Source organism: Candoia aspera, chromosome 4, assembly GCF_035149785.1.
Source record: "Candoia aspera isolate rCanAsp1 chromosome 4, rCanAsp1.hap2, whole genome shotgun sequence".
In the NCBI taxonomy this organism is placed as follows: Eukaryota; Metazoa; Chordata; class Lepidosauria; order Squamata; family Boidae; genus Candoia; species Candoia aspera.
The window spans coordinates 72249418-72270798 of NC_086156.1; the positions used below are offsets into that span (position 1 = coordinate 72249418).

Here is a 21381-nt window from a genome sequence, read left to right on the forward strand (position 1 = left end):
ATGGTAGAGAAAAAAAGTCCAGATAAATTTCCACAGTGTGTCCCTGTGGGAGAGGCCATCAGAAAGCAGCTTAGCAACTCCTACATCCTAAGCCCCCCTCCCAGTCAAGTGACCCAGAACAGAGCTATTATTAAGGAATTGGAAAGAAATCCATACACCATGTTCATTCTTTCCCTACGTTATTTTTAGCAAAAAAAAAAAAAGCTCTAGGTGCACCAAACTCTCTGGGTAATTTCTAAACCAAGGGGTATGCAATGTTTGAGAGGTCAGGCACTGCAATTCAGCCTCCCAATCTTCTGAAGGGCCACAACTTTTGGCCATTTTGCCAACCAATTTTGGTGACATAACTGTCAGGTTCTACAGTTCATGGGATGCCCTCTTCCACTGTAAACATGTATTTGATTATATTGGATTCAGGGTTACCCAAGGATCAGGTACATAGATAGATTGAATTCCACTTTACCAATCTCAAAGTGCAAGTTATCCTAACACAGATAATTCACACATACATTGGAACAAGCAACTGATACACAGAAATTAATAATACGAATCTGAGTTCTGTATTATAATGCTGTTATGCCAATACTATGATCATATATTAGTAATCTGCCATTTTATGTCTTGCAGTCAATAAAGTGGAGTCAGGGTAACAAGTGTTCACCAGGTGAATGTCTGATCCTCTTCAGGCCCAATCTCACATTTTCAAGAATACTTTGTTCATTCAAAATAATTGAAGTTTCAGAGTATATCCATAGCAATACAATTTCCCTCAATTCCTTCAAAACAAGCCATGTTGCTTGAAAAATCATTAGTTCAATTGAAAAGTAACTCTTTAGATTCACCCATAAAGCCTCCCCCTTTCCACAAAATTTATCCACACCAGATCATGTAGTCCAGAAAGTGTTGAAGATCACTGATCCAGAATGCTGTGCCAAGCAATTCACCCATTTCTTGTCCAACAGAGTTTACAACATCCATGTCTCCAACCTTCAGAAACAAGCTTTCTGAATCCAGCGGAGATGATTTAATTGCTTGCCAAATGTTTCTCTCCCAGCTTCATTGTCTCTGTCTGTGGCCCAAGCCAGCGACACCTCTTTCCTCACAACAATAGGACCTGCTCTCACACTGAAGCCACTCCATTATACAACTGTGTCTAGCTCTCTGGGAATATATAATTGAACTGACTAAGGATTTGCTCCACAATCTGATTCTGGAAAGCCATGTACATAGGCATATTGCCTTCTTCTGCCTCTGGTTTCAATAATGTTGGCCCAAAGACAATTGCAACACTCTGCAGAGACATGCGGTTCTCCTCCCGGAACTCTATAACCCTGGAAAAATAGAAAAGGACACCTTGAAGCCACAAGAACAACTCTGAGATGCCATCAGAAATAGGACTTAAGTTCCAATCCTCTTTTGGTTGGGGTTTAATTTTATCATTTATTTTTATGAAGTGTGCACTTCTATAAAGATTGTTAGCCACCTGCCTGCCCCTTTCTTGCCCCTCTGGCTGCTGAAGTGTCACTGAATATTCTTTCTTTCAAGCAGCACAGCAATTAAAAGTGTCACCCACTAAATTCCCATGGTGATGCAATATTTAGGCAGGCAGGCAGGCAGGCAGGCTTGGTGGGATAAGGGAATGAGGTGGGATTTGCCTTCTAGCAAGAACTTAAAGGTAGGAAGGCCACAAGGGTTGACTCTAGATGGGAGGAGACTGTGGCTGAGGCAATACATTCACACAGGATCTATGGCCACAGGACTGCTTTTACTGTAGAATTAGCACTTGACAGCCCAAACCAACTGAGAAATCTGGAAGATGGAGCTGCTTACCTGCAGAGATGCTGGAAAAGTACCCTCATGGTATTGAGATTAGCAGGAGGTAGAGAATGCACAAGCTCCCGTAAGCGGTGGCTTCGCTTTGTGGGGTCTGTAATTTCTGCAGTCCCAAAAAAAAGATTTCACTCATTTTATTCTTTATACAAATGGTCCTAAGAAATAACAGCAGTTTGTCTAAATCCTTCTCCTTTTATTGTTATTTTTTTAATGCTATGAAAAATACAGGACATCATACCATAATGCATTTTCTTGCCACCCTGTTCTTTCCAGCAGTCAAAAGCAAGGGAAAAGGTGCATATTAGACCATGAGACACATTCTCCTAATCTGATCTTACAAAGAGAGGCTATGCCAAGCCTAGTCTAAATGCTAGATGCCATGCTGCCTCCTATAGCTTAGGTGAGGGCAGACTTCAAGGTTTTTTTTTTTACTGAACATCCCACAAATTATAACAGGGCAAAACACGTGTGTGTGTGCACGCGCCTTCGAGTCAGTCTTGACTCCTGGTGACTGCCTAGACTAATCCATGAAGTCTTCTTGGCAACATTTTCAAAAGCGGCTTGCTAGTTTCTTCATGCCTTAGCTTTTTTTTTTAGCCCAAAAAGTTAGGGCTTTGATATTTATATTCAAGTTAGCCTCTAAATAGTCCTCTTATCCTTCCCAAGAATACAACATTGTCTTACTAATGGCAGCAATTAATTTGTCAAAATGGCTGAAGGGGAAGAGTGGCTCAGGCAGCTCGCGGAAGAAGAGTTTGAGTGCCCCAGTGATAACGTGAACATCATCCCAACGGCCGTCATCAAGATCCAGGTGCTCATCTGTAAAATTAATGACAACACTTCAGGCTATACAATCCCTTCCTATGTCCCACAGCACTGAAGAAAAAGGTAATGATAGCACTGCAACCATAACTGATTCTTGGATCAACTTTTATTCACAATCCTTGAACCAGAGAACATCACAATAATATTTGTTTCAGAATCATGCTAAAGAAAAGAAGAGGACCCCCTTTAATCACCCCAGAAGTGAGCAGAGCGCACTTAGCTTCCAGAAGGGAGTTAAAATTCAGCTCTACCTGGAGAGCAACTCAGATTACCTAAAGTCCTACGGGTAGGACTAGTTAGTGTTAAAAAGTTATGCTGAGGTAAATCAAAGTTTTTCAACCTTGGCAGCTTTAAGATGTGTGGGCTTCAACTCCCAGCATGCTGGCTGGGGAGTTCTGGGAGTTGAATTCCACAGATCTTAAAAGTTGCCATGGTTGAAAAACACTGAACTAAATGTTCCTCACCTTGCTTTGTCTAGTATGTGAGGCAAAGCATGGCACGGCAAAGTGGCTCCAAGAGAGAAGCTGGGTCAATAGGTACTGATTCCTGACCCCTCGAGGGTTCTTTCATACATTCTAGTATGTCCATGTGGGATATGGACAGTAGGATGGGAAACATTTCTTTCATGCTAGAATATCATTCACTAACTTCAGAAAGCCTCAGCAGTGTGTTGGGGATAAGACAAAGAAGTTGATACCAACACATCTGGACAGTGTTCAGGTTTCAGGAGGCCTGCTGTACACATCTCAAATGTACCCACAGGAATTAATGAACCTGGGATCTTCTACAGGCAATGGGTGTTATGCCGCACTTAACTATCCTGCTTACAAGTCACAGTGGCTTACCACGGTCAACTTTGTAGCGCAATTTCTGTATTGTAGCCAGGTTACCATTTATCCGATAAAGTCCATCAATATCCAAGCCTGAGAGGGAGAGAGATAGCAACCATTATCAATATATCCACAAGAGAAAAATAGGTGCAAAGTAAGGGCCTTTTCTCAACTTTTCACTTCTTTTGCTTCAGTACAAAAGCAACTTAACAGAGCTTTTTATGAGTCATAAAACCAGAATGAATGACACAAAATGTAAATATTATGGAAATTCTGAACAAGTTGCATAATGCATGCACATCGTAAAACTGAAGATGTGGATTGCCTGGGCTCAGATGTTCAATTTAGGTGAGATGTGGAGTATCCTATACCTCTTTTCTCCACAGTGGAGATGCACTGCCTGACGAACTGAGGCACCGTGCTCTTCTCACGGTCACACAGAACTTGAAGAGCACATCCAAACACCTGATCTGAATTTAAACAAAAACAAAAAGCACATCACATCAGGCAAGAAAGATGGATCACATCATTTTCTAAATTAATATCCTTCCATGTAGATTTTAGTACTGCCTTGGAAAGCGATGGTTGAGCCCCAAAAGTTAAATGTTAAAAGTATTTAAACTAGCTACAAATTAAATGGCGAACCAACTGTGGGCTGGAGTGATACTCAAAAGCCATTTTTTGAACAGCGTTCTCTCTCTCCTGGGAATGTACCTTTAATGTAGCCTCGCTCTCTCAGGTACTGCAGAGGTGGACGCTTCAACAGAAATTTCCGGAGCTTGTTACGGACTTTGTTGGATTCATTCTCAGAGTTGAGGGAGCTGGATGAGTGCCAGAAAGCTGCAAGGGGACAATCGGCATTAGAGTACCCATGTGGGGATGGAAGCATTGTTTTAAAGGTATGCTGAAACTTGAATATGCTGTCATCTTTCAGGAAAAAAAAAAGCAGCAAAAAAGAGGAAATGTACGTTTCTCCATCAAGGTGATTTTAGAGGCTTTTTATATGTGATGCTAGAAGTTCATTTGTTTTGAAAAAAAGTCTTTTGGGAGGATGTATAGTCTTTTAGTTGAAAGAGTAAAATCAATTCACAAATGGCTTTCTGCTGGTTCCTATTCTGTACTGCTGCCAAGAGTACTATATAGACACATTCATGAAATCACTAGAAATCAAGCTCAAATTGAAGAAGACTTCACCTTTACAAATATTCAGACATCAATACATAAACAGCATAGGAAAGAGAATAAAGGGGATTCTACTATCATGCATGGAAAATTATTATTTCTAAAAATACTATCACTACTACTATGTAACAAATAGCAGTAGTCATATTTATTTTAGTTATATACCACTCTTCCTCCTAAACAACAGGAGTTTTATCAATATGGGGATCTTCTGTGTATGTAAGTATCCTTCTTTCCTTGATTCCAGAGCAATCAAAAGCTTGTAAGGATCCAAGACTTTCTCAAAGATACAGCTTGCAATCTGGTAAGGCACTCTTCCCCAACTTCAGGGGTATAGAACTAGACCTTCCATAACATCCCACCCATTTGGAGAAAAGTAGGTTGGAAATATAACAGAATTTGCTATGTTATTTTAATCATCATGTTCCAGGATTATTTCTCTTTAATTTAAATTTAAACCCCTTTCACAGCTTGTAAGGAAACACACCCTCTTTCAATGTACATGACTCAGGCATGCTACAGTTTTAGCCTTCTTCTTAGGCTTTTCCACGCTGTAGCCTTCAGCTGCTAATCTGCGCGTAAACTAGCTGGAAATTAAAACGGCTTACAAAATTCCTTTCTGGATTTCAACCATGTCCTCCCCCTTGGCCACACTGATAGTCAGGTGTTCTGTCCCCTACTTCTTTTTCCTTCCCACCCATGCCAGGAAAGCAAGTGCCAATTGCTTTCCTTTTTGTTGGCATGTCTTCTGAAGACTGCTGAATTTTTTTTTACAAGAGTTCTTTCTGCCACTTGGCCAGGAAAGAGAAACTTGGCTGAACTCTTTGTCAATTTCACCCAGTTAAAAGAAACAAGTATTACAGGAATGGCCAGCACTTCACCATTTCTCTCTGAATCTCCAAAACAAAACAAAACAAAACAACAGCCTGCATTTCAGTGTTTCATTGTTGAACTCAGAAAAAAATAAAGGCCCAACCTGTTGAGAAAATTGTCAGACAAGTTCTAATTCAGTAGCAAACCTTAATTTTATGGTTACTTGAAATCCTAATTAAAGATCCCTGGTTACTAAATCCTCTTTAAGGATCTTAGGTAAAAGAAGGATTAAAAAGTCTTGAATTCTGAAAACTACTAAGCATCTGTGGATAAAATATGTCCACGGTATTCATTGAACTTGTTAATTTGCAAATATGTATGTTTCCATTTTGGTTTTCATCAAAAACTCTACCGCTGTTGTCAACCTCAGACCACATAACTTTACCAGTGGACAGAGCACAGACCTGGATTCTTCTTCTCACTTTCTTTCTCTTTGTTCCCTACTTGTTCCTTGGATTTTAGATCTGCTGAATTATCCTCACTCTCTTCCAAAGGTAAATCTGTAGGCTGAAAGAAATAAAGAGCAACTGTTGTAATGCCTGCCAGGATGCCTTCCCCATGCTGGAAGAACTGCGGAATCCTAGTATTGCCAGTCCCTCAAAATCAGTAAATATTCCACCTCTCCCTCCTTTATTTTCCTTTTTTTGAGCAGACAACAGTAGTAGTATTGTAGTAACAAATATGGGAGATTTACAAATGAGAGTGAGTGTCATCTGGATGCTCCTTAAAAATCCCATGAATGAGGCAGAGCAACTGCAGAAAAAAAGGATTGCCTGGAAGCATACTCAATGTGTGGTTTTCTTCCATTTATTCGAACAGGAAAACAAAAACCACAAAGAAGTGTTGCCTAATTGAGTGCATGTAAAGTTCAGTGACAAGTTTTGCATACATTTATGTCACACCAGCTTGTTCACTGCTGAAGAGAAGGGGAAATCAACAAAAGTCTACCAGCTGCATCCCTTCTCCTTTTATCCAATCTCATGAAGAAGAAAGCCCTTAAAATAACATTACACTTGCAGGACCTCAAGCTCAACAATACCCCCAACAGGGAGAGGACCCAAAATAGCCACAACTACACTGTCTGCAGCTGAGCCAGAAAACTATCACCTCAGCTCTCCAAAAGTGCAGATGTCAAAGATATATAGAGGTCCAGGGCTACTTTCAAACTGGCACAGAAGCCTCATATCAAGTGCTATTACTTCTGAGTAAACATGCTTAGGTTAGCACTGAAAAAGCTTGCTGTATTTTTCCCCCGGAGCAGTGTTTCTCAACCTTGGCAGCTTTCAGACATGTGGCATGGCTGGCTGGGGAATTCTGGGAGTTGAAGTCCACACATCTGAAAGCTGCCAAGGTTGAGAAACACCGCCACATGTTCAAAACTGTTTTGCTGTTAAAAAAAAGGATTTCCTGGCAGAAAGGAGATACTGAGATGGCATGAGGAAATTTTAAACTAAAAAAACCTCCCAATGCTCTAAAATGCCCCTGATCTGGATGTGAATTGACTTACATTCAGGAAACAAAACATAAAAAATAACCCAGAGATTGTAACTGTACCATGCTGTATGGTAGGAATAAGAAATCTGTACCCTTTCAGACACTGCTCAACTATCAACTCCCCGCAATGCCAGCCAGCACAGCCAATGGTGGGAAGTGCTGTAGTTCAGTAACCTCTGAAAAGGCTAAAGCCCCCTACATGGGAGCATGACATAACATAACATCTGTCTCTCTCTGCTCTGAGAGTTTAAGGGAAGGTGAACGGCATACACCATTCTGATGACTCCCACCCTGTTGTATGTATGAAAAATCTTCCCGTCATTTGGCATAGCATAGATTCAGCAACAAGAGACCTACCAGTCTGCTAATGCTATTATTAATTGCATTGTGCCACATGCTGACAATGGACTCCGAATCATGTTGGATCAAATACTCTGAGCCATCTCGTGTCTTCAGCTGCAACAGAACAAGCATTTGCATGTGTTACCTGGGTAAAAGTTGTTCCCCACAATCAAAAGAACATTGGAAAGTACTCTAATTCAGGACCAGTTGTAAGGATGTATAGAGTATCACTTATATAGCATATTCTAGTACTATTACATTTCTAAGATGAAAAATATCAGACTTTAAGCTACCCTGTAAGCCTCATCTTTGCCCAGGCAATTCTGTCCTGTAAACTGAAATATATTTCCCTTCCATGCAATTTGGTGGCTGCCAGTGTCTCTCAATATTATGCTGCTGAAATTCAAAGTCAAACTGAATTGTCAGTGCTGTGTTGGGGAATTCTGGGAGTTGAAGTCCACACACTCTAAAGTTGCCAAGGTTGAGAAACACTGGAACAATGGCACAGAACTGCACGGGTGCAGTGCCATTTGCAAAGTAGCATACAGGGCTATACTTGCAAGTCTTCATCAGTTTTTAGAATCATTTTATGAGTGACACAGGATAAAACACATTGCGTTCCCATAACAGTAATTCATATCAAGAAATAACTAGACTGACTCTTTAACAGCAGGCTAGCCCTCGCAATCCTTATAGGATAGGGTGCTTTGGAGACCCCCCCATCATAACTTCATCTGCAGGAGTAGGCTGCCTATTATCCTTTGACAAAAAGCACTTCATTTTTCTCCAAGCAGCATAAAATACATTTCCTAAACTGATTGTGGCAATAAGAGAAATGCCTTTTCATTTTGCCACATGTAGCAGAGATGGTCCAGCGAAGAGGGTCATTTCTTTCCTTTACCCTAAACTCTGGCATACTTGGCGATGATGGCCACTATTTCTTACCTCTAAGACATTCTTTTTGCTTGATTTGTCTTTGGGGGCCCAGGAAAGAGATGCTCCAAGAAGTTCCACTGTATATTCTGGGCTGCTTAACACAGAGGGATGTTTCTAAGTGTGAAAAGAGGAAAAGAAGTGGAAGCCACAAAAATGTTCAGACTGGGCCATTGCTCACTGACCTCCCACCTTCCTCCATCAAATTATATCCATCCAGCATATAAATTTTATTACAAATCTCCATTTATTCTGACTGAAAAATGTATCTTGCTTCCATAGATACCCACATTTCTGGCCAAAGTATGTCCGTGTGAGGAAGATTTAGTTATGCACATATATTCCTAATCAATTAGTATGAATATAAATGAAAACAGAAAAGTTTCTAACTTAAAGTAAGGTATAGCTCTTAGAGATGAAAGCCCACAGAGGCAACCTTCTCCATCACTGTGTCCTCCAGAAGTGTTAAAATAATACTTCAATCATCACACAACTAACATTACCAATGGCAAGATGGTTGAGGATGATGATGAAAAGTTGCATTCAACAAACCTACTAATTTTATAAGAGAGGAGTTATTGGACAGTGACCTTTTTGGCCTAGTTTATGAAAAACATTTATCCTATTTTCCCATCAAAGTGCCTAAGGAAGCAAGGAATAGACTTAAAGACAAAAAAGGACAACCATCATTAGAAGATCCAATAAATTTCAGCAGCAAAGTAGTTAAGCGTACCAAGAACTTGCAGGCCTTCCAAATAGAGAAAAAGGGGGTGGGGGGCAAAATGAAGGAAAGAGTTTCTTCTGGAATTCTACATCAGGATGATTTGTATGTGAAGTTTATCAACATCTGATTAATCTATTCCAAGAATGGGGCAAGAAAGAGAACTTTAAAACAATTTGGTAAAATGTTGTTATTTTATAAACAGTGTAATTGCCCAAGTCTTCTTCATCCCAGTTTTGCTTTATTTTTAATGTTGTATCATATTAATAGAGTTATGATTTTTTTTCTGAGCAGTAATATATATTTTAAAAAATAACCTTAATTTATAAAAATTATATGAACCTAACAGAAATTTTATTCACACACACACAGAAACACATATGGGAAGTGATTTCAAAGTCTGGAAATTTATTTTTCCTAACCAAATGCAGCTATCAGTGAGATAAGAAGAAGAGACTCTTCAGGAGATCTTAGTAAATGGGCAGCTTCATATTAGGGAAGATGGTTTTTAAATTAACTGTAGTTGTAAATTTGAATTTCTTCCCCAACTCCCTGTCCTCTTGGAACATCAGCTGGTGTGTCTTTTACCTCAGAGCAGCAAGCTAAGGCTGAAGACTTACCACACTGCTGGAAGTTGAATGCTTGGAGTCCTTGAAAAATATTAAGACACCACCTTCCAAGACTGTCCATGAACAGCTCCAGTTCTTCCTAAGAGAAGGTAAAGAAAGGGCACATCATTCACAGAATAACACTAATTGGGTTGGCATAAAATGAAGAATAAGGGAAGAATTTCAGTTTGGAACAAAATGGTGTTACCATCCAAACATAGTCATCCACATTCTTTCTTTCTCTCATTATTTTTCAACACACCCTGCTCCTGATTATCATCACACAGAAGGAGTATGCCATATCTCTCTCTGAATGATCAACCCAGTCATGAGGAGGGAACAGGCTCAAAATAATATGCAATGAAGACAGACAGAAAATATTTAGCTGAAGAATGAGAGGGAAGCACAGTCAGGAGGCCAACAATTTAGTTCCAAAGAAGAGCTCACAAGTAAGCCAGAAAGGAGTAGGCAGAAAAGCTGAGAAGCAGCTTGAAGCTGTCCTTCAAGAAGTGTGTTTATTCAGAGGAATGCAGACCCATTCAGTTCTAGAAAATGTACAAAGGCAGGCAGTTGTCAATTGGCAAACATCTTCCCCTTCAGCATGGCTTAAAGCAGCTCTTAATTCTCCTGATCACTTGCTTTATTTAAATCAACCCTTGCTTGTTTGGTGACACTGATATGCTTAAGGAAGATTTCTTGGGGAAAAAAAGCAATGGCTACCAGTACTTTCCCTGTTAGCAGTGACTCAGGAATATGACTCCATTTCCATCAGTGGCTTAAGACTCTGCCAATCTAGAGGCAGGGAGTAAAAGTGCCTAAGTGTTCTCTGATACCCAGGCTGCTGTTGAGTGGCCTGAGGAAGTCCCAGTAGGAGCACCATGACCAGAGAAGGAGATTCCATCTTGTGCCTTGAATGACTGGACAAGGAGAAAGCAGGACCTTACAAGGCAACATCAACTGATCTATTCCACCACTACAAGGAAGATTGTGCCCGCTGTTCCCGACATGTTTTTAACTATCAGAGTAAAGAGTACCTCCGGGATCAAGCAAGAAAAAAAGTACTCTTCTAAACTTCCCTCCTGTCTCCCCCTACATCAGAACACTGAAATAAGTCAGTGCATGGAGAATTACAAGGGTAATGGAAGTCCCCAAGACATACAAAGCAGGCCATTCTTACCTCAGGCGTTTCCCTTTATCAGCGGTTTTTGTCCGATAGAGCATCCCAGCTTTCTCAAGAGTTTTCAACTGGGGAGGTGGAGAAAAAAATATGGTGACTTAAACTTACCCTGGTTGCTAGGGAAAACCCCACATCAGAGGAAAGGTTGGCCCTGTTATTAGGTAGGATCAGTAGCTGAGCAGCTCCAATCTTAGGCCATTGGAGGTGGTTGTTTTTAAACAAACCCAAAGTGACTGGGAGGAAAGGTAGGCTCTCCTCACTTCCCAAGCCTGGTGGTCTTGATTTGAATTAAGCCGCTATAAGTTTGTTAGAGGAAATACATCTAGGTATTAAGCCAATACAACACTACAGATATTGTCTAATTTAGTCTAGAGTACAGGAAGATACTGACAATGGGGAGCCTAGTTAGTAGACGTCTTATTTTTGCATTATCAAGCTGACTGAAATAGGAGCCCTTTTTCACCTTCCCTAGGGTGAAAATGATTCTAGAGATTTCTTCTACTGCTCTGAAATGTTAAGCCTCCCATTTTGTACCAGCATGAAGCTCAAATCAAATGATGTTTCATTCTTTTACCCAACAAGCTTCTATATACATTGGCAGGCCTGGGCTCTCAGTTACAATTTAAGGAAAAAACGGTCAGGGAATTGAAGATGTGGGAATTGTAACTGCAGGAGTTAACAAGCTGTTTGGAAGTGGCAGCTTGGTTTGCCACCCTATTCCCAACATTCCCTCCATCTTTCCAAAAGGTCCAAAATGGTTCAAAAGCATGCAAGGGATCAGGATACTAGTTTGCCTCTCCCTTTAATTCATTTATCCAAACCCCACTTCAGATCCTCCATCAGCAGGCTGAGACCCCTTTTTCCTTACCTGCTCCTCTTTTGAGCCAGGGTAAGCTGGCAGGCTGGGGGACCAGCTTGCAAAAGGGCTGCTGCCCAGACTAGATCCACTACTGGTACACTGGCGATGGCCAGATGCGGTCACCTACGTATAATAATTTCATCAGCCGTAAACAACATGGAAGCATGTATACCAGAGTTCTCCAGTATCCTAATCTACTGTATTGTCCCACTCAAGTTTGTACTTATTTTTATCAATACGTAGCCCACTTAAGCTCCTCTTACTTTCAGCAGATGTCCCCATGCCACTTTTAAATTGTTTCTAATATAAAAATCAAGAAAAAGGCAGAATTTCAACTACACCCCTCCCCTCCCCTTTTCTCAAAGCTTAATCTCAAAACCAGCCTTGAGAAATATTACATCGGTATTGGATTCTAAGGAACAACCTTTTTTTTACAAATGGTTTTATTTTTTCCTTCAAATATTATTTATATATGTTGACAGTCAGTGACAATCAACTCATTTTTCTTAATAATGATTAAAACCCTAAAGATATTTTTTCAATAGTGTGTGTAAATGGCTGTTATTACCAGCCAAGATATGCCTACTACCTAGAAGGAGGTTCAGTTTAATATCTTCAACTTGTGTTTCCTAGAGAGGGGAGCGGAAAAATGGGATTTGGAACATAAAAGGAAATAGTGCTAAGACTGGCAGCTAGCTACAGCAGGTTCCAATTGCTGTTGGCAATTGGAAATTGTACTGTATTACACTTTAAAGCAGCCTGCCTTAGTGTCTGGTTGGAGATGATGGAACTTGTATGCCAATTGATTAAGCTTTAAAAGTCTGCTTTACAGGCTGACATTTTCATGGTGTTCATCTCCTTGACTGGGATCACACACTGCACTAAATGCTGGTTTGCTTAACCATGGTTTACTGAATAAATTATGATGGCTGTATATACATAGTAGAGCAAATCCCTTGTTCTATGTGATTACATAATTGACATTTTACTTTAACAGGGCTCTGATTTTGCCACTAGAATGCCTCACTCAGCCTCATAGTAAAATTAACCTTATACTCAGAATCATAGGGTTGGAAGGGACCTTGGAGGTCTTCTGGTCCAACCTCCTGCCCAGGGCAGGAATCCTCAGATCTTCTCAAACAAATGACTGCCCAACTTTTGTTTGAAAACCTCCAGTGATGGAGCATCCACAACTCCAGGAGGTAGGCTGGTCCACTGCTTAATAGCTCTCATGGTCTGGAAATTCCTCATTTCGAACTTGAATCTCCATGTGTATCCTCACTACCAATCTTTCCAAGCTATCCTTACCATGTCTGAGACATGAAGGCTGCCATCAAACATTGGTCCTTCCTGGTTGCCATGGGAAGCCCAGCCCTGGTATGCTGAAGGAATACTGGTATAGTCAAATTGCTTGTAGGAGCCAACTGGAGAATAATCTTCCTCTGGGTAGTGTTCAAGTTCATCAGGAGAAAAGCTAGGATAGTCAGTTTCTGGAGTTGGTGGCTGAAAAAAATTCCAGAAAAGAGATCAACAATACACAACTTTTCCTCCTCCTCAAACAATTCAGGGGATTCTGACTTAGAGGTCTCTTCCCCCAAGGCAGGAGAATAGTGCCTGCCCCGTGGAACAATCTCTCCACCCCAAAATTCAGTTGGCCCCAGCCCTGCTGGCCTTTAAGGAGGTCCTGGAGACCTGCTTCTTCCCCAGTTATAATTATATGAGTTGTGGGCCTGATCCCCACCACAGTATTATATTATGTTATGTTATTTTATCATTTTCTTTTGTATTTAATATGTACTTAACATAGCAATGCTCATTAAACTTGAGTCACAGGCTATATCTACATTTCCCCCAAACTTCGGCTCATAGATATCTTGTTTTTTCTAAGACACGTCTACATGTCTTGCTCTCAGCCCCAGCCTACAACCAAAGCCAGCTAACAATGGATCTTTCTGATCCAGTCTGAAAGCAATGTTCTCCCAAAGCATCTTCTCCCAATGGTGGCAACTGCAGTGATGAAATGGCAGGGGATGGAAACAGCCCAATTCCCATTGGCTGCTGCAAACATGTCTCTCCTCTCTGGTCACTGCCAATTTCCCCACATGACCATTTTTGTTTGTGTTGCTGGACTGACTTAACCCTAAAACAGCCAGCTCCAAGTTCACTACAGTAAATAGATCAGGGCCTTTCTAAAGTGATCCACGTAGAGAAAAAATGGCCCAATTGACATGCAGGTTGCTTTGTGGGGTGCTACAGCTAGAAGAGTATTTGTATTTAAAGGTTCTGTCACACAGGTCACTCTGCTGTTCTGTTAAAACTCACCTTCTACCCTTGGACTATACCAGGGAGAGCTATTGGTGGATGTTTTTCCCGCCAGCAGGCAAATCCACCAATTACTGAACTTTAACTTGCCCTGCAATAAATTAGGACAGTACCCCCCCAACCCTCATTACTGAGGCATTAGAGACAAAGCAAATTTTGCCAACATATTTTTATGCTACCTCATGGACTGGAAAAAAAACACATTAAGTTGGTCGTCATGTGCCCTCTCACTGTCTTGGGGTATGAGCCATCCTGTTACCACTAACTGCATTTGCCTCCCATGGCTTGCCAGTGCCAAGAAGACTTCACTCAATACCTATAATCCCCTCCCATCCACTTACCCTCTGATCCAGAGAGCTGTAAGGAGTAAATGCAGGCTGCATCTCTGGAGGACTGAGAATCTCATTCACCTGGGGTGCATCCCACGACGTCTCACCTGTTGCTGCGTTATAGAAGAATATCTGCCCACTGGCCTCATCTACATATTGGTTCCAGTTAGCAGGTGTGGCAGGGCTGGGAGAGTGAGGATGGGAGGGACTCACACTATCCAAGGAAGCCTCAAAGGGAGACTCCCATGTTGTCTGACCAGTCACAGAATTGTAATAGAACAAGTGACCGCTTTCGGTGTCAGTGTGAGTTTCCCAGTTCTTCAAGGAGCTGCTGAGGCATGGCTGGAGTGAGGATTGGGCATTGTTGGCAGTGGCAGTCCTGTGCTCCAACTGAAGTTCTTGTAGGTTCACATATACTGGATCTGTGGCCACCTCTTCAAACGGCTGTGAAAACAATAAAGGAAAGTCATCCAGTCACATCATTATATGAGATTCTTCCCTTAACTAGCCCTCTGAATGGCTTAAACCATAATTCCTGGCTAGCTGCTAAGGAGCCAGGATTGAAAAATCACATTTTAAAAATTAATAATTAATACCTCTAACAAACTCCATTTCAAATATAAAAGAACAGTATAACAAGGGGCAAAAGAAATCAGATAATACACAATTTAAGGAGAGACACAAAGTTTTAACTATTCCATGTTCAATATTTCTGCTCCAGAAGACATTTGTATAGAGAAAGACCATACAAATTAAAGGAATCTTCAAGATTATTTGTGCATAAATAAATTTATTTAAAGTGTAGAAAACAGCCTTGGCAAAAAATACCAGGATTACAATTATTTTGAGATGTAGTGCTGCTTGCTTGCAATGGCCTGACATTTTATATTAATAAGGAAACAATTCATTAAATACATCCAAACCCACACAAATGCTTTCTGCTGTTTCACTCAAAAGTAAATCAAACCTGCAATGTTGTTAATGGTTTTCCTACTAACAGATTAAGGTGCTATTGTCTCTAATCATTTTTGGCCGGGTGCAGAGGTTGAATTCAACTGCCCCCTTTTCGAATGTCAATTATTGCACCTGGGGGGAGGAAGCTGCCCGGACTTGTTTCAGTTCCTCTTTCTCTTGTCTGCCGGCATGTAGTCAGCCAGGCTTGCTCTCAATGAGAGCTAAGTCCTTTAAATATGTTTTTGCTTTCGTTTTGCTTTCTGTAAATAAAATTATTTTTATAGAAATGCCTGGTGTGTGTGACTTTTCTGATCTCTCCTGGGCTAAAGGCTTTCCCAGCAATCTGCCAACAAATGTATCCCTCAAGCCTTTCACTGTTCCTTTGGATGTTTCATTACATTTTTTACTGGTACCCTAATATTTCAAAAACAGAGTAATATTTACCGAAGAGTTTCCCATAGCTCCACTAAATGCACTGCACACCAAAACTATGCTATACAAAATGCTGAAAAAACAGTGGCCGCAATTCAGTCCTCTCATTTTACCAGAGGAGCACAGCCTGTCCCAGCAGCACGGAAGCTATATTCAGCTCAGCTCGTGTACAACTACTCTTTGGTGCCCAGCTAGGACCTTACCCTTCCTTCACTCCTCTGGAAAGGGTTCAGTCCAAATTCCTAAGGGCTATTCCAGGTAGACCCTGCATTCCAAATGTAGCATTAAGGAGGGATGGAGGGATGGAGGGATGGAGGGATGGAGGGCTGTCTTAAGCCGAAACAGGTCCATGGCCTTAACACTATAATACAGCACATCGGTTGAAATTACTGTTCTTTCCCACAGGTTTGAGTTCTTTCCTTATTGAGGACAATTATAAATCAGTATGGTTCAGGACTATTTCACAAAAACTGCAACATCTTGGCTTCTCCAGGGAGGTGTTCCTAATAATGGGCTATGAGCAGGCACTTAGTGCATTTAAACAACGTATCAAAGATCTGGAAGTCCAACAGGACCAGTCTGCTCTACCTAAGAACGTTTTCCTGAGCAGTCAAGCCCATTTTGATAAACTGGCAAGATACTTACATTATATAACCGTCTCCAAATTCCGAAGGGCATTAACTCTAGCATGTTGCAATGCTCTTCCCACAGCAGTTTTGGAGGGCCGATACAAAAAAGTTCCATATGAGCTGAGATTGTGTCCCTGTGGACAAGGGGATATGGAAACTACAGCTCATGTCCTGCTATACTGTACCTTCTCTATAAGGACTCACAGACCCGTTTTATAACTCCCTATTTGATAAAATACCTGGGAAATTCAGTTGTTGCTAACTGATCAGTATAATTCAGTTTCTTTGAATATAGCTAAATTTTGTTATACTGTCTGTAAAATTAGGCAGACTTTGATTGCCCACTGATGATCCCACCTTTAATATTATTTTTAATGCATTTTATCTGTATTTGTATACATCTGTATTTTATTTGTAATTCTGGTCTGTGACTGTAATAAAATATTGATTGATTTACCAAACAGCTTACATCTTCCAGCTTCCCTTGTTTTCACCCTGTCAATTGACCTAGTCTTAGCTGATCTGTAAGTTGACAGTTAACATACTCCACAAAGTCCAACTGTCTTCCATCCAACCCGTTTTCGACTGTGTACTTGTGTCCTTTAACAGTAGCTAGGTGTGAAGAAATTCCAAAACTATGCCAACAAAGATGCATAGTTTTCAGTTTAAGCCAGTTTTCTTCTTGCTCACTGTCCTCAAATCTATTCAACAGCTAAACTGACAAAATAAAACTTCAGTAAATATTAGTTATATATTAAGTATATTGCAATCCCAAGATTTATCTCTGCTGAGATATGTATATAAGACCTCATATTTCTGAGATCTGGAGCAAAGAAATAGAATAAGTTTGGAATCCAAAATAAAGGGGAAATTTTGGACTAAAACGGCTTTTCTCTGGATTCTGCTTTTTAATTCTGATGATCACTTCTCCCTTTCAAATGATTTTCCTCACCTTTGATGCTGTTATTGGAATGTGTATTGCTCTATCTTACATATGTATGTGCTAATATTTCTACGCTAAGTGCAGTGTTATGGCTGCCTAGCCAAATCCAGTTCTTAGATATGTTGGACTCCAATTCCCGTAATTGCTAAGCCACTATATAAGAGAGACACAGAAAAGAAACTAGGAATTTAAATGATTTTATTTTCCTGGTCAGAAGTGAGAAAGCACTTGACTGGCTACATTTATTTATTTATTTACTTACTATCCTGCCTTTATTATTTTTATAAATAACTCAAGGCAGTGAACATAGAGGTCTTTTTTCCCCCCTTCCTTTCAATCTTTTTCTACCTTTTGGACTATGACAAGAAAAACGAATCACACCACCCAGATGAAGTTTAACTGAAATCACCATTTAACTTTTGGACTGGGTTAGAATTAAGACCAACAAATATTGGTCAGATTCAAACTCCTGGAATTTAGTTTGGTGAGAATTAATCAGACGATAACCTACTTCTAAAGTGTCTAAAATTGTTCAGGGCTATGATTTGGATCAGACTCTGCTTACGATCTTGAATAGTCTTCCTCAGCCTAAATGTCTTTTGGAAATTTGTCCTACAGGCAGAGAATGAGGACAATTGTAATCTAGCATTTTTGGCGAGTACGGAGTAGGAGAAGTCTTTAGAAATAAAGATACTAGGGAGGACAAGTCTTCAACAAAAAGACAGTTGTGAATCAGGATTAACAAGGGACAGCCACAAAGTCATGGACACTTGAGAGGTAAGATTTAAAAATGGGTGACATGGAAAGAGAAAAAACATGATTCTGCTATGTGTTGGCACACAGAGTGGACACACAAATTAGTCTCAAAAGCAACAAGAAAGCCAACAGACTCTGGACTATCTCTGAATGAGGAAGTTGCTGATTTATTTTTGGGCATGTAAGTACTAGGGGTTGGAGATAAAAACAGATCCAAGTTGCTTAACAATTCAGCACAGAAGTGCTACCAAAACAGAACTGCCTGCCAAAGGAAAATCTATCAGAGTGAAGCAGAATGCTCAGCTCCGTGGCTCATGGGATCTTCATGATGCTGTGACTCACCATACACAGCCAAAGTTACAAGAGAGGGTAGCAGTGTAACATTTTTCCCGATATAGTACCTATTACTTCCACCAAAATCTGCCAGAGAGGATCACATTTTAGAGATGGACATGGACAGAAGAGGATAAATTACAAATTGCTAGAAACTGGGGGACTGTGAGTTCTAGTCCTGCCTTAGGCATGAAGCCAGCTGGGTGACCTTGGGCCAGTCACTCTCTCTCAGCCCTAGGAAGGAGGCAATGGCAAACCACTTCTGAAAAACCTTGCCAAGAAAACTGCAGGGACTAGTCCAGGCAGTCGCCAGGAGTCAACAATGACTTGAAGGCACAAATACATATCTGTATCTCCACCCACTGTATGTTATTTTTACTTGGGGAATAAAAAGGAGCAAATAATGTCAATAGTCAGGACCAGGCTCAGAGAAGAGCATGCGTTGGAGAAAATTAGAAGCTCTGAATGTGAAGCCTGCAGATTTATATTTAGTACACCAGCTGAAAGTGCTACAACCTGGGGATATCCTGTTTCAGTCTCTTCTTGACCATAAATTCGTTCAAAAATAGGCTGGATTTGCATAATATGGTGGACTAGGCTAAAATAAGAATGCATAATTTGTAGTGCAGCTTGCTGTGGCAACTCAATCATTATCTTAGCATATTGTATACAGTAGCATCCTTTCCCCAAATGCTACATGCTGCCTGCTGCTTCTGCTCCAATTTCAGGGGATAGTTTTTCTTCCTGGCCTGGAAGAGCATGCTAGGGCAAAAAGAAAATGTATTCAAGAAATCTGGACATGTGGCAACCCAACCGTTAAGACACTAAGCTCTCCATGTCGGTTATGTGTTTTCAGCCATAGAGTCACTTGAGGCAGTATTCTCAATTACAACCTCCCCTACTTAAACCCAGTCTGGACCAGCTGTAATCTGCTGAGTAGGACATGTCTTACAACGGTTTCTGCAAACCTTTAAAGACCTGATCATGGGGTGAAAGGAGGAATTCCTACATTCTGATCTTATCCCCTTCCCTCCTTTTCTTTCTGCACATGCCCACAGCCAGTATTTCTCTCGCCCAGTTACCTCAAAAGCTGTGTCCTGGAAAAAAAACAGTTCAGAGGAAAGACATGAAGGCACCAGATTTTACGCAGGAGAGGCAGACCTGAGAAGAGACTGTTACGTATGCCTGTTCAAAAGTAAGTCCCCTTGAGTTCCTTTTTTTTTTTCATTTGCATACAGTGACAGCCCAAAACAACTGACTTGCTTCTCCTCTTACTTCTTGTAAGGACGATCAAGCTCTTAAGCTATTCCTTCTCCTTTACCTTTTGCATGCCAATTTCCTTTTTGCCAATATTCTTCAAGCATAGTCTGCAATCGTCAAGCAGGGGAGCACACAATCTAGCACCTTCTATGTTCTAAACTAATAATCTTTTACCAATGGTCATCCTAACTAAAAATCACAGAGGCTTAGTTCAAAACATCTGAAGGACATCACAGATTGCCTATCCTGTTCAAGCAATTTCTATTTTGGTTTGTTGGTTTCAAGTGGGGTTTGGCGAAAAGGACAGATCATACTATATTCCAATTTGCACATTACAGAAAGACACAGTTAAGAGCAGTCATTCCTACCTGAACACCTTCTGGATATAAGGCATAGCAAAGACAAACGGGGGAATTATAACTCAAAACATCTGGAGATGTCAGCCCTTCGAGATAGTCCAGACAGGATACCAAAACCATGAGTACTAATACTACCTTTATTGTAAGGTTACAATAACAGAATCTTGCGTGTCTGAAAGCACTACTCCCCCTCCTGCCTTTACTTTCCAGAGAATGGGGGGGGGGGTTATCCCTTCTGAGATGCTTACTCCACCCCCATTCTTCCTTTGGATTCAGATTTTGTTTTTCAGACTCTTGTCTAGGCTCTGGCTCTTCTTCCTGTCTCCCAAGGTTAGTCTTACAGCCCATTACATGAGACCACCAGTTTGCATATTGCTCATCTATTTACAGCTCTTATCATGACCTACTGTATTTCTAAACACTCCCTGATTTCAAAGGAAGCACTTATTTACACAGTGCACAATTAATGTTTGGACTTTGCTGCCACCAAGATGTGGTGAACTTAATTGTAGTTAAGTTTTTTTCCCCTGTTCTTTATAGAGCACTGATATTTTCTACAACTATCTGATAAGCAGAAATTCAGCTTTTTGGACAACAAAGGTTCAATGATAGGCAGAAACTGAGTAGTATATTAGTACTGAATTAGTACTGAGTTTTCCTGGAGAATTAAACTGAGAGCCACTCTTGCAGGTTTTTTTGCTAGGTTCCTGCACTTTGAAAAGCAGCGTGATGTCTCTTCACTAAGATTTGGCCTGAATCTAATTCACCCATTTCTGGTCCAGCACTCTCAACAGGTTCTGGACAGCCTTCAAGCAAAGTCTAGCAGTCTTTTGACTTAAAGGGCAATCTCCTACCCTTCCCATCGCCATACCTTAGATGAGTCTGATGTCCGGGGTGATTTACGCCAGGAAAGTGATCTAGGAATCCAGTCACCCATTGCTAACAAGAAGATCCGCCTAAAGCTTAGCAGCAGTGCCTTAACGGAAGGAAAATGGCAGAGTGGGAAAAAAAAGCTGCTTTCTCAACCACAGGCCAATCAAGAGACAGAAAGCAACACAACATAAAGTGCAAAACAAGAACTCGGCCCTTCGCCTTTCACATGCTTCCTGTTGGGGTTTGTGGCATAAAATGGTAATGAGTCCTACGTAATGTTCTTTTTTAGCATTTTGTTTTAACTCACTAAAATCTCTTCCTCCTTTTCTACCTTAGTAGGAATAAAAGAAAGACTTACCGATGTGTCAGAACACCAAAAACCTAACACTTTTTAATGAGGTAGCCCTTTGCCTAAATTCCAATTGAAATAAGGCTGGTTGCAATTATTCAATGAAGCAAGCAATGCAGCCTACATAGGCTTTGAGATTTTTTGTTATTGTTGTTACTTCCAAAA

The 21381-nt window shown here is 40.7% G+C and overlaps 1 protein-coding gene across 3 annotated transcripts in view; it reads right to left on the reverse strand.

The window, feature by feature from the left end:
- Window positions 1–447: 447 nt before the first annotated feature.
- Window positions 448–21381, reverse strand: part of ARHGAP27 (Rho GTPase activating protein 27) — a 42125-nt gene continuing 21191 nt past the window's right edge. The window contains exons 1-15 of one of the 3 annotated variants that reach the window (XM_063300503.1): window positions 20866–20970; window positions 14341–14772; window positions 12986–13180; window positions 11687–11800; window positions 10819–10886; window positions 9654–9741; window positions 8325–8429; window positions 7395–7493; window positions 5948–6050; window positions 4203–4328; window positions 3860–3958; window positions 3504–3581; window positions 2518–2652; window positions 1831–1936; window positions 448–1331 (exon numbers count right to left, since the gene is read on the reverse strand). In XM_063300503.1, the coding sequence (XP_063156573.1) occupies window positions 1154–1331; window positions 1831–1936; window positions 2518–2652; window positions 3504–3581; window positions 3860–3958; window positions 4203–4328; window positions 5948–6050; window positions 7395–7493; window positions 8325–8429; window positions 9654–9741; window positions 10819–10886; window positions 11687–11800; window positions 12986–13180; window positions 14341–14772; window positions 20866–20931 (1992 nt within the window). In that variant the 5' untranslated portion in view covers window positions 20932–20970 and the 3' untranslated portion in view covers window positions 448–1153. Of the gene's footprint in view, window positions 1332–1830; window positions 1937–2517; window positions 2653–3503; window positions 3582–3859; window positions 3959–4202; window positions 4329–5947; window positions 6051–7394; window positions 7494–8324; window positions 8430–9653; window positions 9742–10818; window positions 10887–11686; window positions 11801–12985; window positions 13181–14340; window positions 14773–20865; window positions 20971–21381 lie in introns of those variants that run through there. The other 2 variants (XM_063300501.1, XM_063300502.1) reach the window with 2 other exon arrangements.